This window comes from Coregonus clupeaformis, chromosome 8 (assembly GCF_020615455.1).
Source record: "Coregonus clupeaformis isolate EN_2021a chromosome 8, ASM2061545v1, whole genome shotgun sequence".
NCBI lineage: Eukaryota > Metazoa > Chordata > Actinopteri > Salmoniformes > Salmonidae > Coregonus > Coregonus clupeaformis.
Genome location: NC_059199.1, coordinates 42,562,576 through 42,573,043, shown reverse-complemented (window position 1 = coordinate 42,573,043; position 10,468 = coordinate 42,562,576). Strand labels below are relative to the sequence as shown.

Here is a 10,468-nt window from a genome sequence, read left to right as displayed (position 1 = left end):
TTCCTCTCGGCTGCCCGGAGCCCTGTTCTGTGAGCTCGCAATGAGTCGTCAAGCCACGGAGCAGGAGGGGAGGACCGTGCCGGCCGGGAGGATAGGGGACATAGAGAGTCAAAGGATGCAGAAAGGGAGGAGAGGAGGGTTGAGGAGGCAGAATCAGGAGATTGGAGGGAGAAGGATTGAGCAGAGGGAAGAGATGATAGGATGGAAGTGGAGAGAGTAGCGGGAGAGAGAGAGCGAAGGTTGCGACGGCGCATTACCATCTGAGTAGGGGCAGAGTGAGTAGTGTTGAGGAGAGCGAGAGAGAAAAAGATACAAAGTAGTGGTCGGAGACTTGGAGGAGTGTTGCAGTGAGATTAGTAGAACAGCATCTAGTAAAGATGAGGTCAAGCGTATTGCCTGCCTTGTGAGTAGGTGGGGACGGTGAGAGGGTGAGGTCAAAAGAGGAGAGGAGTGGAAAGAAGGAGGCAGAGAGAAATGAGTCAAATGTAGACGTAGGGAGGTTAAAGTCACCCAGAACTGTGAAGGGTGAGCCATCCTCAGGAAAGGAACTTATCAAGGCGTCAAGCTCATTGATGAACTCTCCAAGGGCGATAAATGACAAGGATGTTAAGCTTGAATGGGCTAGTGACTGTGACAGCATATAATTTAAATGAGGAGATGAGGATTCCTGTGCCACCACCCCGCTGACCAGATGCTCTCGGGGTATGCGAGAACACATGGTCAGACGAGGAGAGAGCAGTAGGAGTAGCAGTGTTTTCTGTGGTAATCCATGTTTCCGTCAGCGCCAAGAAGTCGAGGGACTGGATGGTAGCATAGGCTGAGATTAACTCTGCCTTGTTGGCCGCAGAACGGCAGTTGTTTTGCATCTGCACACGGAGCCTCATAAGTCTAGATCTTGATGTTGTTTTGCATCTGCACACGGAACCTCATAAGTCTAGATCTTGATGTTGTTTTGCATCTGCACACGGAGCCTCATAAGTCTAGATCTTGATGTTGTTTTGCATCTGCACACGGAGCCTCATAAGTCTAGATCTTGATGTTGTTTTGCATCTGCACACGGAGCCTCATAAGTCTAGATCTTGATGTTGTTTTGCATCTGCACACGGAGCCTCATAAGTCTAGACCAGCTTCTGGTCAGAAACATAGTATCACATTTAGGCTCCTTAGCTTTTTGACTGCATGCCAGTTGCAAACCCTGATGCATTCTCTACCAGCTGCATGTGTTTCCTACAGTACATTGACAGAGTTGACCATGTGCAGTGAGAAAAACATGACAAAATGTTATAAAATCATTGATAGATGGCTGTTTTTTTCATGTAACATAAATGCAAACATTGTACATTGTGGTAGTGACCGTGCAACCTGCAGAATTCTGTTTTAAACATTCTACAAGATGTTTACTGTGATGTCAGAAATGGAAGAATTCCATTTTTGTTTTATCACAGACCTTATAGTTCCAACTGAGGATTCCAAGTGATTCTGAAAAGTTCCGAAACTTTGACACATTTCACTTTTGTCTTCGCTAACAAGCTGCTCAACTTTTAAGCTCTTTGCTTTATACCTCTGTAATTTTCATCATTTTAAATTAATAATGTGGTAAGTGATTTATTTTAGAAGTTGTTTGATGTATTATCTTGTTAGTAAAGGCTACTTATCATTTTAGGCACTAACTGTGAAATCTCAGATGGAAAATAAGGTATTATTTCACTAGTGGACATTTTGAAGCCAGTCTTGGTCCAAATCACACAAAGAATACAGAAAACTGCTTAAAATTCAAACCTTTTACAAGTCAATAATTGTCTATTTGGCAGAATTTGTAAAATGCAAGATATTATATACTCTATTAATTCCTCCCTTTGTTTTGTAGGCGATCTACAGGCATGAAATCACGTTTTCTGAAGCCTGGCCCCAGGTACACCCAACCCGATTGGTCCTTCAACAACAATCTGGTCACCAAAAAGTCTGAGCTGCAGAGGGCTTTAGCCTATCAGATCAACCAGGATCTTCACTGTGCACGTGGAGATGCTACCACTCAGGTAACACATTGTGTCCCCCAGCTTTTTTAGAGGAACCCTACTGCTCTCTTTTCAGTGTATGGGAATAAACCCCTGCACACCTCACGATCTGGGGGTGAAATCTCAGATCTGAGGGTTGTGCTGACAAAACATCAGATCCAGTCTATATTAGGCTTAAAACAATGCTGAACTAGCAATATATAATGAAATTCATTGACTCTCCACTGGAATGCAATGTCCTCTTTTCCACCTGTTGGTTTAGATCCGCTGGGCCACCTGGAGCACCAAGGACCACCTGACCAACCGCGTAGAGGAGCTGGGGCACTGGCAGAGCCAATCAGCTGACAGCATCGGCAGAGTAGACCAGGAGATGGCAGCCTTAGTGAAGGTAGAGTGGAGTCAGGGTGTATGCAGGGCCAGGGAGAACAGTTGGGACACTCGAGACACACTGCACTGCTGCGTTTACACAGGCAGCCCAATTCTGATCTTTTTTTCCACTAATTGGTCTTTTGACCAATCACATCAGATCTTTTCACATCAGATCTTTTTCAGAGCTGATCTGATTGGACTAAACACCTGTCTAAACGCAGCCATAGAGATGCAACCAACATCTGAGAATGTTCCGATTTCAATGTGTTGTGTAGAACCAGGTGATTGGTGATCATGTAGGAATAGGGAATCTGGTCCACAGATACTACATTCCCATGACTGTAAATTACTCTCTCTTGTCGTGTGTGTGATTTAAACTGGATGTTTCCAGGTGAAGGCGATCGCTGAGCGCTGTCTGCAGGAGAAGGTCCTGTACAGGCAGGTGCTGAGGGAGTGTGTGGCGCTCCGAGACGGCCGGACGGCGGCGGAGCTGGTCCATGACGACGTGGAGGCTGAGCTGAAGCGGGAGGTGGAACTGGCTGAGGAGATCATCCACCTGATTCAGCAGAAGATCCACCTGGTCCTGGACAACCTCTGGTCAGAGACTGGCCCTATTCCCTATGTAGTACATTACTTTTGACCTGGGTCCATAGGCTGCTGTTGTGAGTCTTGGATAGTAAAAGGCACTTGTCTCGTTTTTTGCGCAAATATTCCAATGACATTAATGAATTATTTGCAGATTGTAAAGTCTTTATCTCAACTGTCTCAAATCAGTCCCATAGGCATACCTAGATTGCTATCTATGGCTGCGTTTACACAGACAGCCCAAATGATATTTTGCCAAATTATTGGCTACCTGTGTAAACGCAGCCATTGAGTCTGCAAATTGTTCACCTAATCTGACTGTATATGAATGCATTATGTCCTCACTCTACCTGTAGGTCTCTGAAGGACGTGCGTACCCAGCTGATGGCCGACCACAGGGACAAGGGAGAAGCTGTGAAGCTCAACAAACACTGTCTGACCTTTGACCTCCAGTCACCCAACCTGGGCTACAAGTACCAACCCTGCCACATCGTCAAGGGGTGAGTTAATCAATCAATCAATCAATCAATCAATGGGCGTAAACATCTGCCCCCCGGGTCATAGTTTCCTACCTAAAGCTTTTTAGTCTAGTTGGAGGTGAAAAGAAAAGCCGGAAAGTTTCACTACTTTAGCTATTTATTTGATAAACCCTCTCTCCATCTTACCCAGAACCCTGACCTATGATCAGTGGGTTGCTTACTGCAAAAGACTGAAGCAGACAGCAGAGAAACTGGTCCTGGACTGCTCTTACTTCCGTGGAAATCTGCAGTATACCCTCTCCAAGGTATAGTACAGGGTGGAACATCGTTTTGCATGCTCGTCCTTATATTGACTGTATGTAAATGCATTCAACAACGTTATATCAGTGCCTTATTTGGAAAGAGATTGACTGAAGGACTGGCACAGACTCTGTTTATGTTTGCCATACATATCTGGCTATCTGATAAATGTATGTGTCATTCCTGTATGTCTGACTCACTGTGTGTATCCTGTTGGTGGAGTAGCTGATGAATGCTCTGGAGACCCAGCGCTGTGCCTCTGACTTCTGCCTGAGGAAGAGGCTGAATGAGCTGAGCCGTGCCAGGGATGCCCTAGAGTGGGAGAAACAGCAGGTTAGTGTTCAGCTGTCCTGGTCCTAGCCATGTTGCTCATTCATCTGCCGTGCAGTTGGGACCTGCCTTGTGATCACTTGGCATTTCTGACAATATTCACACTGTTGTGAAACGTGGTATGGAATTATGCAAAACACACTGTAGAAAATGATAGTCATAGTTTATCAATGTAAACAATTCATAATTTGTATTGTGCTTAGTAAATAGTGATACTAATGAGATAAGTTGACTGACCTGTAACTGACCTTTTAACCTGTCCCCAGTTGAAGGAGACAGTGGTGGACCTGGTCAAGGAGATGCAGAAGGTGGAGAGACAGATCATGAACTCTGGCTCTGAGCAGCAGCTGACCCACACCCGGCTGGACATCCTGGCCCAGAGGGCCAACTACGAGCTCTGCATGGACCAGGTCTGGCTGGCTGGCTAGTCTGTCTGTCTGTCTAGTATATGTGTCTGTCACCTGCCTTCTCTCATCCTAAAATAGTTTAATGTTAACAATACAATGTTCATTGTTTGTTGTCAGTGTGTATGAGTGGCTGCCCTAACCCAGTGCTACCCCTCCAGCCCCACATTGCTCTTCTGAAGGAGAACAAGAACCTGAGGAAGAACACCTTCGGCCTGCAGAATAAACTCCTCCTCTCTCAGTGAGTTATCCCTCACAGTAGTGAAGATGACAAATTCATCTGCTAAAACATACCTTCTCTGGAACTACCAGAGCATGAACATATGACACCTAACTATTCTATGACAGCAATATTGCCTCCTTGTGGTTATGGGTATGAAAGACATTGGGATAATTGTCTTGACTACATCAACAACATAACACACTTAAATGCTTGATAACAGACTATTATCTATCTCTAACCTGATATACAGGAAGACCCTGGAGTCCATGCATATGACCCTGTTCACCCTGGGGTACAAGCTGGAGGCTAAGAGCCGGGCTTTGGACATCGACAGGAGGTGCCAGGAGGTCCGTCAGAGTCTCCTGCCCCTGCGTGGAAGCACCGTGGTCACCGCCAACACTTCAGCACAGGAACCCCTGGCCCTGCTCTCTCCTCTCAGCTCCCCCAGCTCCTTTCGGAATTAGAATGTTGCCACCCGTCTCTCTGGGCATGGCTGAAGTCGCAGATGCAAGCTATATTATATGTGTGTCATGTGTGACACCAATAACAGAGTATATATTAAATATTTGTATTTGAAGTATTTGTTCTTGTTGTGTGATTTCAATTTCAAGTCAAGTGATTGATTTGGAGCCAAAACCTGCTTGCACAGGGGCCACTACAAGCCTAAAAACCCTTTGGAATGGGACTTATTTAGAGGACAATGATTGAGTGTTGTTTTGCGGTCACCCTGACACCTACTGCCTGTCCAGGGGGTGTCTCCTCTTTAACCGGGTCAGATTTATTGTAGCAACGGCCCATGGTAACGCACAGAGTCCATGGCGACATGGGTCGCGCGTCTTGGATAGTGTGAAGGAATGCGACTGCTTGAGAGGTTCCTTTTGCTTAATATCGCGCGAAATTCTCTATTAATGGTAGATCAAAGAGAAACCTCTGTAGCCGACCACTGCTCTCTTGAAAGTAAATATGGGATGCGGCAGCTCCAGAATCACGGTGGTCGAGCCGGTGAGATCAAGCGAGTTGCACGGAGTAGCGGTAAGCTGCCTGCAGTTTCTAATTTTGATTCCTATTTAAAAACTGTAACACAATGTTATGAACTTTTGGAATGGAATTGCACACATCCGGCTGTGATGCGCGTCAGAGTGCTTTTCCTCACAATTGATTCCCCTATTTGATTTGCGGGGGGACTACCGGTAGCAGCCTACTACCAGTCTTTCTTTTTAGTCCAACTATTTGGCTACTTGATCTTTAAATAAATATGATACACTTTGTATTATTGCACCTGTCAAAACACCTAAAAAACTGTGCATTTGAGTTTGACGTTGTAATTCCTCCCAACAGGATGACACGGTGAGTAAACAGGGCTGTAGGGGAGACTCTGCAGTGTCAAAGTTCACCACAGACAGTGGAGTGGTCCTGGACACTGGAGAGGTCCCCACCTTACTGGGGGCTGCACCCAGGAAACTACCACCACTGGCAGGTAAGAGGTTGGGCTGTGTGTGTGGTGGGGTGAGATAGAGAGTGAAAGAGCGTGTGTATCTGTGCTCATCAGAGACCTCATATTTGTGTGTGTGTGTGTCCCACTCAGCCCACAGTCCTGGCCTGACCCAGGAGAGTGGTGAGAGACCCAGGTCCAGTGAGATCCTGGAACAGCTACTGAGCCAAGGCATCATCATCGCCCAGCCCAGGGAGAGGGCCAGTGGGGAGGCATACAACATCATGGTGGGTACCGGTCAGGTCTACTGGTGGGGCAGAGCAAAGTGTAGCTTCATGTAGCCTCAGACCTCTATGGTGGCGTCAGAATCAAACTCAGAATCAGGTGAGAGGAGGAGTTCCATAATCTCTTGTCATCATAAGACTGGGGCCTGGTTGGATAGTCTCTAGATTAGTTTCCTGGTTATTTATAAAACTGCGGCCATCTTATGGAAGTGAGTGCATAACTGATTGACAATGTCAATATGCCAATGACAGTCACTCTGTATTAAAGAGATGATCCAGGCTCTGTCGTAGCCGACTGCGACCGGGAGACCCATGGAGCGGCGCACAATTGGCCCAGCGTCGTCCAGGGTAGGGGAGGGAATGGCCGGCAGGGATGTAGCTCAGTTGGTAGAGCATGGCGTTTGCAAAGCCAGGGTTGTGGGTTCGATTCCCACGAGTTAATTACTCAGTAACTACAGTATATGAGTGTTTACCTAATATGTGTTGTTGGAATGTGTATTCACTCATGGTTTAATTGCTGTGTGTGTATGATCAGATTGATGACACAGAGAAACCCTCACGTGGGCCTCCCCCTCACCTGGAGTCTCTGAAGGGCAGGAGGGACCAGTCTGTCACCAGCAAAGAGGACATGGAGGAGAGGATGAGGCAGGCCGAGGAGGGACGCAAGGTGAGGAATATGATTATGAAATCATGAAAAATATGAATGTTAGGTGAGGGAAATAGGGGAAAACTGGGTTTAGGGGGTTAAACGGGGACCAACTTGAACTATATCTGCCTTGAATATGACCTGTGTATTTTCAATATGACCTGTGCATTTTGAATATGACCTGTGTATCTTGAATATGACCTGTGCATTTTGAATATGACCTGTGTATCTTGAATATGACCTGTGTATCTTGAATATGACCTGTGTATCTTGAATATGACCTGTGCATCTTGAATATGACCTGTGCATCTTGAATATGACCTGTGCATCTTGAATATGACCTGTGCATCTTGAATATGACCTGTGCATCTTGAATATGACCTGTGCATCTTGAATATGACCTGTGTATCTTGAATATTTATTTGTTTTCTCTCTCAGCTCAACGAGGAGGAGCTGAACTTGAGCCTGAGGACTAAGTCAGCTGGTGTCCGTGGCCCAGAAGCTGCATCGACAACTGGAGAGGGGGACGTAGTCACCCATGTGGAGGTCCTCCACGCCCCTGATGCCCCTGAGACCCCACCCAGCCCGAGAGGGATCCAGCAGGACCCACCCCAGATCCAAGGAGGAGGGGATGGAGGGAATGGAGGGGTCAGGGAGAGCAGGGGAGAGGGAGTCAGAAGTGGGCTCAGTGGGCAGCTTCTCTCAGCCTCTCTGGAGATGGAGAATGACTCCACATTTCAACAGACTGAGCAAGCTGAGGAGCTGTTCTAGCACCTGGCTGGAAGCACCTCATCTGTCTATTGGAGCCCAGTGTGTCTGAGAAGGGAAGGAGGGATGAAAGGAGGGAGGGAGAGGATAGAGAGCGAGAGAGATGGTGCAAGAGGGAATTAGAGGAAGAGCGAGTAGGTGAGGGAGAGAGAGATCAGTGATGTCTATTTGTGTTTTTGTATAGCATAGAGCCGAGTGTATTAGAAACAGACTGTATGTGGTATAAGGAAGGATCTCTATGAGGGTTTACTTTACGATGCAAAATCATACTGTATAAAGGTGGGCAATATTATTATTTGAAATTGAAATCATGGATATATTTATTTTCCATTAATTTAAAAAAGGTCAAGGGATTTTTTTCCCACTCTGTTTTGTGTGTTGCCATGGTGGACGTTGAGTTGAAAGCTGTTTTAGACACAAGATGGCGCTGTGTCCATGGAATAAAATCACACTCCACAGCACTGTTCATTATAATTCACGTAGAGAGCGAGAGAGATTGCGACCTTGGTTTGACTGTGGTACAATTCAGCTTTTCCCAAATGACCCATCATTACCTTTTGAGTGGTATATGGTTGACAGGTGTGCTGTGTTTTTCAACTGGTGAAACACCTAGTCACATTCCCAAAATTACAAGGTCTTCTGATCACATGTCAGGTTAAGTATTACTTTTACATTTTCTGACCATGACCATGCTCCTAACGCTCCCTTGTTTAATCAAGTGGGTAGCTCATCATGATAGTCAAGGATAGTGAACTTGAAGTGGAATGATGAATGGAATTTGTAATGGAATTCCACATTTTTATTTAGTTAGTTACATACACTCACATAGCATTCATTGCGTTATAGGATATCTCTATACTACAGTATCTATAGGCTATGTATTTAATTTTACAGGGCCTATTTAGCACACTCCCAATGTTAAAGCATATACGTTTATGCTATAGGCCTATACACATCAGCACATAAGGGATTAAGGATAACCCATTGATGAGGATTTACTAGAGACCCTTTAGCTAAGTTTTGTTAGCCAAAATGTAAGGGGATTCTGATTAGTCAGCATGCTGCACGCGAATGGAGACAACAAGAGGAGGCAACTTGATAGCATCTCCATTGTGTGGCCGCTGAAACCCGAAACGGACCCATATGCGGCGGCTCTGCTACGGGCTGTAATTTAAAAGGCGTGTGGGCAAGCATGAATAAAATAGTATCTGATCCACCGAGACACAGCAAAGTCGCTCTATCAGGTTGCGACTGATAATAGTGACCAAGGAGAGGGCTATGGCATTTTTGGGACAGAAGAGTCCAGTGGCAATTCACGCTACTGCATCTGGTGGTGGAGGAGATGACAATTAGAACAAAATGACATCTAGCCAGTCACATCAAATTTGGCAACTCATCATATTACAGTAGGCTACAAGCAACCAGGCACATACCAGTATTAGGGCCTATGTAGGCCGCGTGTCTCCATAGCTGACTTAGTTCATAAAGGTGGAACCATATGAAGGATTTAGACAAGAGTTCCGTATCAGATTTCTCAGTATAAAATTACAGACCAGTTGTCGTGGAAAACAGGAGGGAGAATCATAATTTTCCACATTCAATCATGAAAGACTGATTGAAAGACAAAGGTCCGCTCCATGATTTCCAACTGGGATAAAAGTGAACAGTCTTACAAAGTTTACAAAGTCATCATTGTTATTAGGCCTATCGTTCAGCTATTTTAGTTATTACAGGCCCTACAAGACCCACAAGTGGACATTCGTCTGACCTCAAGGCACTGCTCTACTAAAATATACAATTTAGCCTATTATTTGTATGATATATATAATCACACGCTTAAGTAGCCTATTTGAAAAATAATCTTAAAATATGATCTTGAATGGACGGATCATGCACAGTGCACAATTGCGTGCCCAATTGCACCGACCGTGTCTTTACGCACGTCCCGATCTTCCCTTCAAGTCCACCTTAAAATGTTATCATAAATTCTTATCATCACCCGGCTGAACTCACTCCTAAACGCGTTTTAACACAGTTCAGTCATCAGTGGCCTCCTATGAGACATTAGGGGCCCCGAAAACTGTCCATTGCTGTCCCTACCCATTGTGCGTAATTCTCTTAGTAGCGTCCCATGTATGATAGTCCGAAATAAAACTAAACACGGTACTGCATTATTCTACAATGAAACTCAATCGGAGTGGCATCTTGAGGCCCAGAGATTACACCTGTCTGCATTGGTCATGCTGCACTGCTGCTGCCACTAAAACACATGCGTCACTGGGCTGTCTGTTTCCTCTCCGCGCGTAATGGGCCTGCCCGACCCGAACACCTGCTGGCAGGTATCCCTTGGGACAGGAAGAGAACCAAGAACTTCATTTTTTAAGTCATACCTTTATGGAGTATAATGGGGTCTTGTGTGTGACACTGTGGGTTATTAAGTAGCCTACACCTTGCCGTGAGCACTAGGCTATACAATTGGTGTAAGAACAGGTCATTTTAGGGTTATGAAAAACCGAATGAACATTACTTTCCTGGTGGTTTAACATGTGGTAGGTAATATGGTCTATTCTTCATCACCACTAACCAGGCATGGATCTTTCATTGTGCGCGCTTCCCAGCTGTTTGCTGGAGCG

At 45.5% G+C, this 10,468-nt stretch overlaps 2 protein-coding genes across 2 annotated transcripts; both read left to right on the top strand.

Moving 5' to 3' along the window:
• Positions 1-1,453: 1,453 nt before the first annotated feature.
• On the top strand, positions 1,454-5,242 carry LOC121572961 (tektin-2-like). Its single transcript, XM_041884997.1, has 10 exons — positions 1,454-1,596; positions 1,868-2,036; positions 2,278-2,403; positions 2,776-2,981; positions 3,326-3,469; positions 3,639-3,753; positions 3,974-4,081; positions 4,345-4,488; positions 4,644-4,723; positions 4,956-5,242. Exons 1-10 carry the CDS (start codon positions 1,592-1,594, stop codon positions 5,167-5,169), a joined length of 1,311 nt encoding a protein of 436 aa, XP_041740931.1. The 5' UTR covers positions 1,454-1,591; the 3' UTR covers positions 5,170-5,242.
• A 291-nt stretch (positions 5,243-5,533) lies between these two features.
• Positions 5,534-8,276, top strand: stmnd1 (stathmin domain containing 1). Its single transcript, XM_041884996.1, has 5 exons — positions 5,534-5,737; positions 6,044-6,182; positions 6,291-6,424; positions 6,957-7,088; positions 7,506-8,276. The coding sequence occupies exons 1-5, from the start codon at positions 5,669-5,671 to the stop codon at positions 7,836-7,838; spliced, it is 807 nt and encodes a 268-aa protein (XP_041740930.1). The 5' UTR covers positions 5,534-5,668; the 3' UTR covers positions 7,839-8,276.
• The last annotated feature ends 2,192 nt before the right edge of the window (positions 8,277-10,468 follow it).